Source organism: Natator depressus, chromosome 3 (genome assembly GCF_965152275.1).
Source record: "Natator depressus isolate rNatDep1 chromosome 3, rNatDep2.hap1, whole genome shotgun sequence".
NCBI lineage: Eukaryota > Metazoa > Chordata > Testudines > Cheloniidae > Natator > Natator depressus.
Genome location: NC_134236.1, coordinates 165092631 through 165109825, shown reverse-complemented (window position 1 = coordinate 165109825; position 17195 = coordinate 165092631). Strand labels below are relative to the sequence as shown.

The 17195-nt window shown below is 41.2% G+C and overlaps 1 protein-coding gene across 1 annotated transcript in view; it reads right to left on the bottom strand.

The window, feature by feature from the left end:
* USH2A (usherin) overlaps positions 1-17195 on the bottom strand; it is a 562110-nt gene that overhangs the window by 472891 nt on the left and 72024 nt on the right. Inside the window, exons 10-11 of the mRNA XM_074949260.1 lie at positions 9476-9671; positions 8568-8698 (exon numbers count right to left, since the gene is read on the bottom strand). Of these exons, the coding sequence (XP_074805361.1) occupies positions 8568-8698; positions 9476-9671 (327 nt within the window). The remainder of the gene's footprint in view (positions 1-8567; positions 8699-9475; positions 9672-17195) is intronic.

Sequence of the window (17195 nt, the reverse complement as noted above, 5' to 3'; positions counted from 1 at the left end):
TTGCAGAGCTGGCAGGCTTCATGGGAACCAGAAGCCCAGTTTTTCATAACATCCCCACTCCCCAAGAAGTCTCCTCAGTGAAAGGATCCAAAGGGTCTTCCTTCCACCCTCCCAAATACTGAATCAGTCTTTTGTCTTTATTCACAGACAGGGTGATCTCCTGTCTGTTGTAATGTCCCCTTTTCCCTCCAAGGGTTTTCAACTGTTTGCAGTTCCCTCGGATGGTTTTCCCTTTAAAGTCCTGGGATGGAGCAATACTAGATAATCGAGCTTTGCATTCCACCACTGGCTAACCAGGCTGGGGTGACAACTCACTCCTGCTTGAATGGGCCATCCCCGAAATATATTATCCCCTGGTGACCAACTTTTCCTCAAAGTCCATAAAGCATACTTTCAGTATAGTTACATTGGTCCTTAAATATTACCTGTACATACATCTCACAATGATTATATACCTTGTTATGAGCTTTCTATAGATATCTTACATGATACTCCTTATGGATACAGACCCAGAAAGACATGTTTGGCCTAATGAGTTTGCCAAAGGGTCTCTGTCATGGCACCTAATTTTCAAAAGTGATTTAGGAGCCTACATACATTTTATTTCAATGAGATTAAATTTAAACTAAAGAGGTCATTAAATTCATATAAACAAGGTTTCCAAAAATGGGTGCCTAAAGTTAGGCTTTTAAGTCTATCATTAGGCACTTAAATAAGTGGCCTTAATCTCAAATGCCCTGAGCACTAGCAACTCTCAAAGTTATTGTGGTGTGTGTCTAGAGGTCTGACAGAATACTGGGATACGTGGCTTCATATCATGCAAGTGTATTTAGTGACATGTTGATGGGGCAGAGACAAAATGGAGATGGTGGCCTGAAGCCTTAGTAACAGTAATGCCCCTTAACGCTTCACTGGCTGTATAAATAAGCCCAAGTGTAACTGAGAATTCAGGCCTGTGCCTGGGGGGCAATGATAATAGAAGATAAGGGATACAGGGATAGGGAGGGGGGATAAGAAGTATGATGGTGGAAAGGAGACCATACTTCAAATTTTTGCTTGATGGGCCCATCCAAAAGTTGTTCTGATCTGAATTTAATGCTCATGAAAGAACCTGGATTAACATGACTGGGCAAACACCCCACCCCAGCCCACCCCACCCCCGTTGACTTAGTGATGCAGGATCAGGCCTCCAGGTACAGCTTTGCAAAAGGAGAGAAATTTTCCCACATCATCCTGCCAATGTTACTTTGTAATATAAGGCACCGGACTGGATACTGACCCCCTACAATGTGACAGGAGTATAAGCTTTTGTAACCCTGCCCCCGCATGTGTAATAAAGAGCAGTCTCTTACCACAGCTACTGCATGTGACACACTTATTACATGGTGTCACAAATAAGCAAAAGTGGACAAAATAAAGCCACCTGACACCCTTAGTTGAGAAGGGAAATTAAAAGAGAATGAGATGAGGTTGTTGCAGCACTTCCAAATTTTCCTGAAAGGAAGTATAATTGAAGATAAATGAGAGAGGGAAAGTTCTTCCATTCCATTCCATATAGCAGGCTAGAAGAGATGTACAATGCATTCCAGTGGGAACAGGAAAAGGATTGCAAAGGAAGATTGGACAAATGACCAGGGATGAGTATAAAAATATTGCTCGGGCTTGCAGGAGTGAAATCAGGAAGGCCAAATCACACCTGGAGTTGCAGCTAGCAAGAGATGTTAAGAGTAAAAAGAAGGGTTTCTTCAGGTATGTTAGCAACAAGAAGAAAGTCAAGGGAAATGTGGGCCCCTTACTGAATGAGGGAGGCAACCTAGTGACAGAGGATGTGGAAAAAGCTAATGTACTCAATGCTTTTTTTGCCTCTGTCCTCACGAATAAGGTCAGCTCCCAGACTACTGTACTGGGCAGCACAGCATGGGGAGAAGGTGACCAGCCCTCTGTGGAGAAAGAAGTGGTTCGGGACTATTTAGAAAAGCTGGACGAGCACAAGTCCATGGGGCCGGATGCGTTGCATCCGAGAGTGCTAAAGGAGTTGGCGGATGTGATTGCAGAGCCATTGGCCATTATCTTTGAAAACTCATGGCGATCGGGGGAGGTCCCAGATGACTGGAAAAAGGCTAATGTAGTGCCCATCTTTAAAAAAGGGAAGAAAGAGGGTCCTGGGAACTACAGGCCAGTCAGCCTCACCTCAGTCCCTGGAAAAATCATGGAGCAGGTCCTCAAGGAATCCAATTCTGAAGCACTTAGAGGAAAGTGATCAGGAACAGTCAGCATGGATTCACCAAGGGCAAGTCATGCCTGACTAATCTAATTACCTTCTATGACGAGATAACTGGCTCTGTGGATGAAGGGAAAGCAGTGGACGTGTTGTTCCTTGACTTTAGCAAAGCTTTTGACACAGTCTCCCACAGTATTCTTGCCAGCAAGTTAAAGAAGTATGGGCTGGATGAATGGACTATAAGGTGGATAGAAAGCTGGCTAAATTGTCAGGCTCAACGGGTAGTGATCAATGGCTCCATGTCTAGTTGGCAGCCGGTATCAAGTGGAGTGCCCCAGGGGTCGGTCCTGGGGCCGGTTTTGTTCAACATCTTCATAAACGATCTGGTGTGGATTGCACCCTCAGCAAGTTTGCAGATGACACTAAACTGGGAGGAGTGGTAGATACGCTGGAGGGTAGGGATAGGATACAGAGGAACCTAGACAAATTGGAGGATTGGGCCAAAAGTAATCTGATGAGGTTCAACAAGGACAAGTGCAGAGTCCTGCACTTAGGACGGAAGAATCCAATGCACCGCTACAGACTAGGGACCGAATGGTTCGGCAGCAGTTCTGCAGAAAAGGACCTAGGGGTTACAGTGGACGAGAAGTTGGATATGAGTCAACAGTGTGCCTTTGTTGCCAAGAAGGCCAATGGCATTTTGGGATGTATAAGTAGGGGCATTGCCAGCAGATCGAGGGACGTGATCGTTCCCCTCTATTCGACATTGGTGAGGCCTCATCTGGAGTACTGTGTCCAGTTTTGGGCCCCAAACTTCAAGAAGGATGTGGAAAAATTGGAAAGAGTCCAGCGGAGGGCAACAAAAATGATTAGGGGACTGGAACACATGACTTATGAGGAGAGGCTGAGGGAACTGGGGATGTTTAGTCTTCAAAAGAGAAGAATGAGGGGGGATTTGATATCTGCTTTCAACTACCTGAAAAGGGGGTTCCAAAGAGGATGGCTCTAGATTGTTCTCAGTGGTAGCAGATGACAGATCAAGGAATAATGGTCTCAAGTTGCAGTGGGGGAGATTTAGGTTGGATATTAGGAAAAACTTTTTCACTAGGAGGGTGGTGAAACACTGGAATGCATTACCTAGGGAGGTGGTGGAATCTCCTTCCCTAGAAGTTTTTAAGGTCAGGCTTGACAAAGCCCTGGCTGGGATGATTTAGTCGGGGATCGGTCCTGCTTTGAGCAGGGGGTTGGACTAGATGACCTCCTGAGGTCCCTTCCAACCCTGATATTCTATGATTCTATGAAACTGCTGCGTGTGCTGGAACAAGTAAGTAGATTGTAAAGTGGGTTAGGTGAAACTCAAGCAAGGGAAATGGCTATGCAGTAAGGGAGGGAGAGAGAGAGGGCCAGAAGAGATGAATTTCCAATTCCAGATGTTATAGGAAATACCATAGTAGGGACTACTCTGGAAGCTCTCCCATGTGTGTGCAGGCTGGGAGAGTGAAGTTGGAAGCCATTTCTTCCTTCATTCTCCCTCTTCACAGGACACCTAAAAGGCTTTCTGAGTGCAAGGGAAAAGTTATAGCATTACCAGTGGCACCAGACACTCTAAATAGGTTGTGGATTTCTCCACATCTCTTCTAGACTGACTGCTGGTCAAGAGTGGGCACATGTAGATGCCTTAAAAGGGTGTAGCTGCTGGCTCCTGCATGCACCTGTCTCCCTTGAAACTTTCTCTCCACAGCAAAATGTCTCAGCCACTGCCATTGGGTATGCTGCTCCTCCAAATTTCCACTAGCACAGCTGTGGTTTGCAAGGCCAAAATACAGCTTTTATGTTTAATCTGTTCCTTAAAATGTAAATAAAAGTACTGTGACAGGGTGTTCCACTCACCGCTAGGGTGGCACCTCCCTCTTGGTCATTCTGGGGAATAGCTTACCAGGTTGACCACCCTTTCTGCAGTTGTACGCCATCTCTCCACCTCTCTCTCTGGGTCTGCAGCACCTCTCTCACTCCACAAGCTGCTGCTGCCTCTTCGTGACAGCCTCCCAGCCAGGTCACTCCACACATTTTCCCCCTCCAGGGTAACAAAGTCTTCCTTCAGCAGTCCTAGGCAGTCTTCCCATTCGCTGCAATAGGTGCCACTCCTTCAGTGGTTGGCAGGGGAACCTGGGCCCACCCTCTGCTCCGGGTTCCAGCTCAGGGATCCTCTAGCCAGCAGCCAAGGTCTGTTGCCTTCTAGACCTTACTGCCTTTCCCTGAGCCCTTTCCTACCATCCTTGTTTCCCCACTCTCTGGGTTTGTCAGCCCAAACACACCTCCATTCTCCCAGGGAGTGACTGCAGACTTTCCCAGCAGCTCCCTTCTGCTGCCAATTTCCTGCCTTTGTAAGTCCAGCACAGCTGTTCCCCCTCAGTTGGGCTACCTCAGTCAGGGAATTGCTAAGCCACCTGATTCCTCTCTGCTGTGTCCTATTGGGTTAATTAGCCTCCCTTTGTCTTCATTAACCCTTTCAGGACAAGTGTGGGGTGAACACCTCATCACAGTTAGTAGAACATAGCAGTCTGTGAGTGTACACTACCTACTGCCCTCTAAGCATTCAGAATCCATTCAAATAAAAATACAACACATATAAATTCACATTTCCCAGAGCAGAGTGAAATAGATAAGCAGAACCGAAATACAGTATCCATGCTCATTTCAGTGAAGTTTTGGGGGCAGCGGTAGTGTATTGATTACTCTTTTGCCCCTCCTGCTAATTTTATCTATGCATATTTTTGTACATGATGAGTAAATATGCTTTGGGGTAATTCAAATGTTCCCTTTTGGAATTCTGCAGCTCTTTAGAGCTTGATGACAGATAACTAGTTCTGTGCAGAAGAAAAAACCATTGATGAATTGCAGGAAATGGTAAATTATGCAGTGAAACTGTATTCTATATCGTTTTTAGCGTATTTCCTTGAAAATTATCATTGTGATGTGACAATTAATTTTCATGAGTAGGGTCCTTATTCCTTATGATTCCATCTTCCACGGGTCAGACCTGGAAACACTTCCTTCAATGATGCCTTTCTATTTCATGTAATTCATTTCAGCCCTTAGTCTACAGCCTTATTAATCTATTTTTAATGCCTCTTAATCATTTCTCTCTGCCCTGCTTCTATTGCAGCAGTCTACTGATGCCTTTTTGAGCAGCTCAGTCTCCCCCATTTTTCCCTTTTTTTCTTGTTTTTTTTTATAATCACAGCTTCAAGCTCATGCCTCAGCCTCTTTCCTTATTGTATTGTATTTTCAAAAAGGGAGAGAGGGCCTACTGTGGCAACTATCAAAGCATTGCCCTCCTCTCCATTGCTGGGAAAATTCTTGCTAGAATCTTACTGAATCACCTGATCCCTCTTGCAGAAGAAGTATTTCCAGAGTCCAGTGTGGCTTCAGATCATCATGAGGCACCTCAGACATGATTTTCACAGCCAGGCAGATTTAGGAAAAATGTCAAGAACAACACCAGGAGCTGTATATGGCCTTTATCAATCTGACCATAGCTTTTGACTCTGTCAATCATGAAGGTCTGTGGAAAATCATGTCAAAGTTTGGCTGCCCAAGCCAATTTATCACCATTGTAAGACTCCTCCATGACCAGATGACTGCCTCCATCCTGTGCCGTGGCTCTACCTCTGAGCCCTTTGTCATCCAAACTGGCATAAAATAAGGTTGTGTAGTGGCACCCACCCTTTTTTTCAGCTATGAAAACATTAACCCAAGACCGTCTACCGCAGGGCATTTGCATCCAATATTGGACAGAAGGCAACCTCTCCATGCCAGAACTAAAGTAATATCGGCAACAATAACTGAACTCCAGTACCCAGATGATTGTGCCATAGTTGCACACTCACAGGAGGATCTTCAAACAGCTCTTAATTGCTTCTCTGATGCTTACAAAAGCCTAGGGCTAACTCTGAACATTGGCAAAACAAAAGTTCTCCACCAGCCAGACCCAGCAAGGAAGATCTACATTGACAAAGAAGAACTGGAAAATGTAGAATTCTTTGCCTATCTTGGCAGCCATCTCTCACAGAGGGCAGACATAAATGTCGAGATTCAACACAGAATCCACTATACCAGCCTTGCCTTTGGCAGCCTATCTCACCAGGTGTTCAACAATCACAACATCAGAACACATACTGGACTTTTAGTTTATAAAGAAGTTGTAATCCCAACTCTCCTCTATGGCTGTGAGACGTGGGTGACCTACAGAAACACCTGAAAAACCTGGAACACCAGCACCAGCACTTTCTTTGGAAGATCCTCAACATAAAGTGGGAGGATCGCCGCACTAATGTCAGTGTCCTCACAGAGGCCAACATCTTCAGTGTTGAGGCCCTGATTATCCAGCACCAGCTGAGGTGGAGCAGGCACTGTGTGCGCATGCCTGATATACGCTTACCAAAACAACTGATGTACGCCCAACTCACCAAAGGAGAAAGGAATTGGGGAGGCCGAAAGACAAACTATAAAGACACCCTCAAGATAAACATCAAGAGATGTGGCATTGACACCACACACTGGGAGACAGCAGCCCAGAATAGGGATAACTGGCAAAGATTTGTCAGAGAGGGAGCATCCACTTTTGAGGAAAATCACCTTCCCCTAATTAGAGAAAAACACCAGGAAAAAAAAAGGAAAGACAACTGCTACGCAGCAATCGTGGCCCAAACCTGTCTTCCAACATCGCATACAATGTCTGCCAATGAGCCTGTGGCTCAAGGATTGAACTCCTCAGTCACCAAAGGACCCTTCAAAAATAAAAGCTGTGAAAAAGATCATCCTCGATCTTGAAGGATCGCCAGTGATGATGATGATGATGTTGCATCAGTTAATAATTTCTGAATTTATTTTACCACCTTTAATTATTACCCCAAGTTACTGTTAGACTAGAGTAACAAATCATCAGCAACAGCGAATGTTAAAACTAGTGTCTAATTTCTCATTTATTTCCTCCTTGCTTTAGTGCCTTACAACAGTGTGAGGTCCTAATATTGTTTCTGGAGTTTTAAAGGATTTTCATATCTGCACTGTAGTTAAGAAGCATCATCCTCAGAAGATGGAGATCAGAGAGTCTGTTTCTGCTTGTGACTATTGGGTATTATCATTATTAAAATATAGGGCTCTAACTTTACACGTTGCTTTACAAACATAGACAGCAGCCCTGCAATGAGCTCTGCACAGGCAGATGAAGTCACATGGTTTTCCGTACCATTTGTAGGAGTCATTTGTAGGATCAAGGCTACAAAGAAAACACTACCACAAAGATCTTACAATCTAAGTAAAATAAACAAAAGTAAAACAAATTATAGGACAAATGTTACAATGGATTATTTTATGAAGAAGTTGTTAACCGTCGATGGAAAAGAAATAACAACATATGTTGAAATATACCGAGGAAATGGTTCCAGATTTTAAAATTACATTTGGGAAGACAAAAAAAAGCCGCTGCAAAACTGCCTATCAGAGCCAGTTCAGGGTCAGAATTCTGGTACAATGTGATAAAAAAAACTGTGTCAACGCATTTTTCAACACAACGCATATGCGAGACTTGAATGCCACTTGTGTTTTCTTGCTCACTTTATTTTCCGTATGCAGGTATGAGGAAAAAACACCACCAACCCAGCATTTTATAACATGTTGCTGGATTCAATCCCATGATTTATCATTCTTACACTGTGACTGAGCACCATTTTAACAGGCACTCAGTAGGCACTTTGAAAGACACAGTAAGATTTATTAGCAGACTATATGCCTTTCTTGTAAATGAGATCCAAAGACTCAAGAAGCATAGCTGATGCCTTTTTTTCCTTTTTATTTTTCAAAACAAGAGGAACATGGTGACTTATATGGAGATCAATCTTTGTCTACATATCAGGAGGAAAGTTAATTAAATTTTAGCGTAATTTGGACTCTGTCTACATTTTCAAAATTGACCAGTAATTTTTGGTGCATCAATTTTTTGAGTGCACCACCTGAGACACCCTAAAGAGCCCAGATTTTAAGAGGGATGGTGCTCAAGTTGGGCACTCAAAACCATATTTATTTCTGAAAATTTGTACGTGTATATTTTACATTCACTCCTGATTGCAGGACAAAGCTCTGCACCTAACGCCATTCTCAGATTGCTTACAAAGTCTTGTTAGCCTTCCAGTCTTCAGTATGAATCAGCCACCATTTTGTAAAGGAGGAACTACAGCAACTTATATAAAGCAGTATCCATTTAAGCACATCTTGTAATTAATGTTACTGATACGCCAACCAGCGGATAGAACATTTGCTGATATTTTGTGTTGAGATCACTTACCTTATCACACAGGAGGCTATTATTTTTGGTGCCTGCTGTGTAGCAGTCACAGGTTTTACAAACATCGACAGCGGAAAGATCTGCACCTGCTTGCCGGTAATGGAAATCCTTACACATCTCACAGTTTCTTCCTGCATGAGGGAAAGGTTATGCATTATGGCTTCCAATTCATTAAAATTAGCTGTATAATTCAAAATTAAAGACTCTATTCCTTTGAGAGAATTCTATAATTTTCAGGACGTCCATTTTAATGCACCTTTCATCTCTACCTGCCAATTTAGTGATCCAGAGCATATGAAACAATGAACCTGTTACAAACTGTGTTTTACTCCATTAAACTTCCATCTGTTATATAATACCACACTTCTATAGAGCTATGCTACGTGAATGTCTATACATTTTTTTGGACAACTTACTGTTGAACCTCAAACTTTCCCCTTTCATAGAGAAAGCCAAGAACACTGAAATAAGTATGCAAACCCTCTACATATGGAGTGAGCAAATTTTTACTCATTAAAGAGGAATCTGATATTTTACCAAGAATCTTGTTTGCTATATGTTACCTGGTTAGACCAATGTGATGGTCCTGATATAAACACTGTACATCATGTATAATGGAAACCATTTTGCAAGCTTAACTGCAGCAGATGTTGATGTTCATGCTATAATAAAGTATGCTGGGATATAATTTACATGGAAGATTCTATACAAAATTATATTGCATTGTAGTGATGGCATTTCTCTATCTTAGCTGTTTACATAATTCTAGCTACTGAAGTACACAGGGGCTGTACTTCAAAAAATTTAATTTTCTCTTCATCATTGTTGAACCTCAGAACCATTTGGGTTTTTATGACTGACTCTCTCCAAAATGTCCCTACATATTTTGATGTTGCTTGTTAAATTACCTGTGGTGTTATGTTGACAGTTATCACATACTCCGCCACCTCCTCTATTGTGTTCATTAGGAAAAGAATCCATTGCCATGTCATAGTGGCAGCTTACTGCATGGCCATAGCACTGACAAGGTTTACAATTATAAGCTTGAACTTGGTCACCTGGATGAAAAGGCTTGTCATGATATAATGGCAAACAGCGCTCACACTAAAATTTAAAAAAAAAAGAAAGTTTATTGCTTTATATCTCTGCAAGGTACATATTCATATTGCATTTTATGCTTTTCCTTTTTTCACTGTTGAACATGTTGGCATATAGACTTTTAAAAAACGTTTGGCAAGCAAAAAACATTCAAAAATCTTCCACAAGAATTAAGTTCAAGGGGCATATAAAATATAATACAATAAAAACTGCTAGAAAACTTAGTTCAGACTTAGGGTGAGATTTACAAAGGCATGTAGGGACTTAAAGATACAGATAGGTCGCTGGTGGGATTTGCAAAAATGCCCAAGTAGTTCAATGGGAATTGGGCATCCAACCTGCTCAGGCATTTTTGGGCTTTAAGATATAATAAATAGGTATAACGCCTCCCTCCATGGTTTTCGGGGTCCCCAGATCTTCAAAGCTACATTTTAGCCTGTAAAATTAAAATCTTGTAAAATTACAAGGGCATTTAGGCACCTAAAGATGGTCCCCTTGTACCCTCCCACCCCCGCCATAATGCACCTACACAAGGCTCGCTATAATCTGGCCCTACACACGTGTTTTATACAAATATTTCCAAGCCCAATAATATAAATATCAGTCATCATTCCAAACTACTTAAAAGCACTCTGTACATGTTCAGAAAAAAAATGGTAAAATATCATTACTGATACACAATGTTATTAATTTAAAAACCCTAAAAATGTTTGTAGGCATCCATCAACTGGAACTATTGCTTTAAGTTATATATTTGTCTGAATTGTTTGTCCTTATTTCACCAGTGATTTCTAATGTCCACTTAAGTTAAGAAAGTTTGGTGTGATTTAAAAGCTGATTAAACCAAAATCTCTCCAGTTCTATAGATAATTTATTTACCAAATTAAGCGTGAAATATGATACTGATGCAATATTAGTGAACCAGTTGCAGTTGTTTATGTAAGTGTCCTGTGGCAAAATGTTTTCTTATCAAAAAGGTTTTTATTTCTTCAAATTTATTTAGTATTTACAAAAGCAAATGATTTTAAATTTATTCCTTCATGTGAAATTAAACAGAACAAAATAGCCTAGAATCCGAAAGAACCCAAAATTTCTGTTCAAGTTCTGTTGAAACCAGGCTATTGCACTATCTGTAATGCTTTGTAAAAAGTATGAAATGAGAATAATCTCAAATTTATAATAGACTCTGCAAAACTTCAAGGAGAAGGTTTATTGTGGCTATTGGTTCATCAAAAACAAAAAAAAATGAATTTCTTACAGATAACTAATGGATGGTATTTTGGACAATGACATTCTAATTATTCAGAAATGATCCAATTAATGTGCAACAGGGGATGGATCACTTGATGACTACCTGTTCTGTTCATTCCCTCTGGGGAACCTGGCATTGGCCACTGTCAGAAGACAGGATACTGGGCTAGACGGACCTTTGGTCTGACCCAGTATGACCATTCTTCTGTTTCTTAGTTACAGCACCACAATGAGAACAAGCACAAAAAGTAAAAGGAGCTTATGTATTGAGACATACATAAGCTAAGAAACACACCACCAACACGAAGAGCAAGAGAATGGGAAAAAGTTGAATGGTATGAGAAAGCCAAAGCAAAATGGACAAAATTCAAACTTCATTTGAGGAAGTGCAGTTTCATTTATTTCAATGAAGTAATTGTATGCATAAAAAGAGTCTGAATTTGGCCCAGTAAACAAACATTTTTCTCTCTCTGTTGGTAGAAACAAACAAATATATTAAGAGAGGGGGGTGGTTGAGTTTGAGAAGGTTATTGCAGGAAAGTTAAGATACATTTAGTTCTGAATATGGTGAAGGTGGTTATCGTTCTTATTCCGTCTGACTGAGTTCTGTTGTCTTTGTCCAAAACTTCTCTGGTTCTCTCTTCTGTAGGTATGAGTCTTCCCATTTGTCAACAGATTCTTTTTTCCTGTGGAGTGAAGCTGTCACGTGAGGTCATCATTGCAGTAGGAAAGGTAATCTCTCACATAGCCAGAGACAATACCACGCAGGGATTTTAAAATCAGTCTGACGACCTTGAACTAGACTCTGCATTCAATGGGAAGCCAGCACAGGAAGCAGCGAATTTGGAGGACGTGTTCCTAAAAACCAGTGTTAGTGAGCAGATGAATTGCTGTTGTATGAAGCAGCTGTAGCTTCCTCAGGCCATTGAGCTTCACTCCTAGATACTGAAATTTTCAGTAGGCCACTCTGAGGTTATGAATATGTAGGTCACTGTGGCCTGATCAATAACAAACAGAATCCAGCACACTCCTCTGGCTAGTCACAGATGAAGTGGGTGTTCTTTGCACCATGGCTATTTGGGTACCTTAGCGCAGTGCAGCCTAAGACAGCTCCCAAGGCAGCAGTTCAATCTAACAATATGAGTATAGATTACTTCAATAGTGAGGGCTGAAATAGAGGTGAATTCTTCAAAGCACTTCCTTCTTCCTACCAGCATGCTCTCAGTCTTGTCAAGGTTCAACTTCAGTCATCTGCTCTTCAGCCAGGCACTTTTGGAAAGCTTGGAGAGGGAGCCCTTAATGTTTGCTATGAGAGAAATGTAGAGCTGGGTGTTGTCCACACAGTGCTGGCACTGCAGCCTGTTTTGTCTTACTAGCTTTCTAGACACGTTTATATAGGTATTGAACAGGATGGGGACTCAACCTTGCAAAACCTCACAAGTGAGAGCTTTTGACCATAACAGTTCTGGGTTTGCTTAACAAGGAAAAACTCTGCCATTTCAGGGTATTTCCATCACTCCTGCAGTTTCTTGAGGACAGGACAAGAGTGTTTGGTTATCAATGGTATTAAATGCTTGAAAGGTCCAGTAGAATGAGAATGGATGTATTTTTATTGTCAACAAGCAGGAGGAGGTAATGCACCAAAGCAACAAGTGCTGTTTGTCCCATGCTCCCAACTGAAGCCTTAATGGGAGGGGTCCAGGATGTTGGCATTTGACACTGGAGATAATTTTTGGTCAACAGTGATTTAGTTATTTAAGTCTTGGACTTCATTTAAACTCTAGTGTAGACAGCATCTTTTAGAGACAACTATATCACAAATCATCTGTGCCATAGGACATACTGAGTGTCTGCCGTGTATAGGAATGGTGTAGTATTCCTTTCAATAGTTGTAAGACCTCTGCTTATTCTGTTCTAGACGCTGCCAGAAATAGATCAGAACAGCTGTATGTATACAGCTAGGCCTTGCAAACTTACATATAGCTAGTAAACCATTATCTGGGATCTAGCTGCACAAGTATGGAATAGGAGCTCTAATTTCATATGTAATGGGAGATCATACTGGAAGGCCTTTGCTTCTAGCTTTTTTACGTCTGCAAAATGTAACTATGCCAATGACAAAAGCCACGGTACAACACAAAACTAAATATGATCCAGTGCTGGCTGAAATGTATGACATTATGACGACTGGAAGATTTAGGCACACAAACATCTGTTTAAAGGGCTATTACCCTATTCCTAAACACTGCAGTGTCCACTTTTGGAAAAATTACTCAGGATATTTTCTAAACATTTGTGCCAGGTTACAAATATTTGTGGTTCTAAGGGAGAGGCTTAGAGAGAATGGGGGTACCAATGGCAAGACACTGGAATAGAACGTAAAGTATTTTAAAATATGTTCTTGATACATTTTGGCCAAATCAGATTCTGGAAGTTTCCGTTACTGTATATTTTACCATGAGTTGCTTTTCTGCAAGATTATTTATAGAATGAGTTTTCAAAATCAACAATTACCTAAGGACAGTTACAAAGGAGTTACAAAAAATAGGGGATTAAAATGGGTTGAATCTTTCAGTCGCTTTGTGGTACTTAGGCTGCCACTCATTTTTATTTGTCAGAGCTAGCACACCTCTCACAAGTCCCTCTTTCCAAAGGATGGTCCTTATCATAGACCCACTTCTAGCCCTGAACCACACACAGATCTGGAACAACCTGGGATTACACCCTGTTGATAGCAGATGTACTAGAATCAAGAAATTGAAATGAGGAGGAGGATATTCTTTATAGGCATGAATCCATATTGCATCAGGCTCCCTCAGCTACTATTTTTCCTCGCATACTGAATTTTGGGTGTTTGTCCCACATCTAGGATTTCTCAGATCAAGTGGTCTTGTCAGGGATGTTAGTCTAATCTTTCCTTAGAAAGCGCCAATGACAGGTATTTTACAACCTTCTTAGGATAACTTGTTCTAGTGCTAAACTATTCTTATAGTTACAAAGTTTTCCCCAATATCTAACCTAAATCTCCCACACTGCAAACTAAGCTGATTACTTCTTGTTCTATACTTGGTGGACATGGAGAACAATTTATCACTGTCCTCTTTATAACTGCCCTTAACAAGTTTGACAACTCTTCTCAGCTTCTCTTCTCTAGAGTAAACATGCACAAATCTTTCACCCTTTCCTCAAAAGGCATGTTTTCTAAACCTCTTATTTTTACTCCTCTCCTCTGGAGTGTCTCCAATTTGTTCTCATCCTTCTTAAAGTGCGTGCCCTGAACTGGACACAGCTTAGTGACGACGACTGCTAATTATAGACAGAACGTCCTTTCTCCAGTATAGTACTGATGTCAGTAAATCATGTTGGGTGTCATTTCTCTCTGACAGGACTAGGTGCAGACAAGTACCTTTCAGAGTTTGGCTCAGTCTATGCACACGAATGGAAAAATATGCCCAAGCTGATATACATCTGATCCTCTTACTTTCTCTGGGGATAGTTTTCTGGGAAAATGCATTACGTGAAGTCAGCTGGCTCAAAATATCTAGCTTATCTTGACCCAATTCATTAGTCAAAACAAGTCTTTGCTCTAATTTGTCATCATTTTATCACAATTCCTGGATCCAGCAAATTGGTGAATAGACCTAATGACATCAGCTTGAATGCAGATGTGCAGAGTTCCCTATTAATCATTTGGAATGCTGGAGGAAAATCACAGTGAAGCAATCTTCAACATATCAAGAATGCAGAGTGATGCTTGAAAAGGTACAAGCATTTTAAGCCTTACAATAAGTTGTACTTAATTAAGCCCGTCTTCCCTAATTCTGTTAAAATGTTTCATCCCGTTGCTTATACCTCACCTCCCACCTCAACAATTCTCAGTCCCAGTCTGCCTTGGCTGTTCATCCAATCTCAGTCTCTACCCACATACTGACTCCCAGTATCACTCCATCATCTCTTCCAGTCCTAGTTTCCTTGCCCAGCCAGTCATAGTCTCCTCACACCCAACTCCCAGTTCCAATGTCCCTCTTTCCCTCTGCCAGCCTCCAGTCAAGACTTCTATACCCCTGCCACTCCCCAGGCTTCTTCTCCCAATCTACTCCCACCAGGGGTCTGGCTCTTGTCCCCTCTGCATTCAGATCAGGCACCTTCCTCTTTTGCGGTCTGGACCCAGGAAGAGAGTCACTGATAGCACAGGAAACAGTCTCCTGCTCTCAGTTCAGTTATCCCGTCCCAGCATGGCCTGCAGCAGTCCAAAACTGAAATTTCAGGCAAAGTCCTGCTTAGCCCTGGGCTGGAGTCTGCACATTGTGGACAGAATCTTTGAGGGATTTAGCGGATATAAAATATTAGTCTCTACTGAGCATGTGCAAACTGCAATTTTTCAAAGTCTGATAAGTTGGTCAGACAACAGCTAAAATTCAGGTCCCTGCTCCAAAGCATGGGCCGCTCTAGCTTTCCAAATAAAAGGTCATCAGAATTTTTTTAACATGGGCAAAACAGTCTATTTGTCATTAGCCTTGTTCTCAAAAAACAGCTGAATCATTCTGGCTGAAATTGAAAAAAATAATAAAATAAAATAATAAATAATAAATAAATAAATAATAATAATAAATCAGCCTAATGCAGACACCCAGCATGGAAAACTGCCATGCATGCCAAACATGGTTCAACCAATCAAACAGTGTGGAAAGGACCAACCCACGTACTAACATGGATAGGAGCCCCTGAAATTTACTGTCCAGTCAGCCCCGCTTTTTTGACTTCTGCAAAAGATAACTCTGACAAGTGCAACTTTAATTGCCATTTGACGTAGATCTCATATGGATTTTCATCATCCTTGCAAAGTGAAGTGTATTACTGTTGGATGAGCCTTTTAGACAGAACAGTAACCCTTCCACAACTCCCCTAGTGAATGATCATCTGGGCAACATGTCTTCAGGTACTAGAGACAGCAACAAGCTCTTTCAATATTTCAATGAATTCTTGTGCAACAAATTATTTTAGAAGTCTATGATCTTTCATTTGTGAAATGACAGTAGTTTTCCAAGGATAAATTCATGGACAAACCCATAACTTCCAGAGACATGTCAAAAGATATTCGAAATTTTCAAGCTTGTAAGGCTCCTGACCAGATGGCTTTCTACTTGCTGTTTTCCCAAACTCTAGTCAATCATTTGCCAGCTATGTTTCATTTCAGTTAATTCTGAAATGACTGGCTTCCTCCCAGATTTATCCCTGATGCCCCAACTACAGTACACTATTTATTGGATAGCCTGAGATAGCAAGGCACTTATTAATTTAATTAACTAGTACATACTATACTAAAAGCTGTAACAGTTCAGACACAAATAATTAATTAGGTATCTAAAAATATACTGATCCAAACTGGCTTTATTAATAGTCGATTCTCCTGTAATAGTATAAAATGGCTTACTGATCTGATTCATGGGGATCAACAGCGTAGCACCCTCTTTTAATTTAATGGGCACTGAAAACAGAAGAGGTATTAGATTGCATTGATTGTTTAAGTTGAAAACTTTGAAGGCCTCGGTCCTCTATGTTGTAACCAATAACTGATTCTCAACTTGCACCCAAACACCTCCAGGGCACGCATAGCATCTCAGAATCCAGGGCATGCACATTTCTCAGAAACAGAAGGGAGAACATTGTGACCAATTCAAGGGAATCTCTGTGCATGGCAAGGTAAAGCTACAGTGATCAAGGGCCACATTTTTTCATGGACAGTTCCAGTTTTTCATATGATGTTCCACTGGCCCAAAAACTTCTTTGGACACAAGATTACTCATGTTTGTGAAACTACCCACATGTGTAAATGTTTGAAAGATCAGGACCTCATTCTCTGCACCTCAGTTTCTACTTTAAATTGAGGGTACTTCCTGACCTACATCATAGAGGTGCTGTAAAGATTAGTTAACTCCGGTTCATACAGCAATTTGAAAATGGGTGTTCTATGAAGTAAGTTATTACTTTTCATATGGTAATGGACGATCTTTCCAGTGGTTCAGAAGAATTTTAAAATTCTTCCAGGAAAGTTTTTTTGTTTTTCTTTCTCAGATGTAGATATTTGTTTCCTATACAGAATCTGCTGGGTCTAATGTGCAAATCACTCACAAGGAAGGATTCCCTGCTCCAAATTTCACATCAAAATGGGTCTTCAACCCAAACAAAACTCTCTAAAAAGGAAAAAAATAGTTGTGTCTGGAAACTCAACTTAGACCGATCCATTTCAGATAAGGCCTAGAAGCAAGTGATTTATTT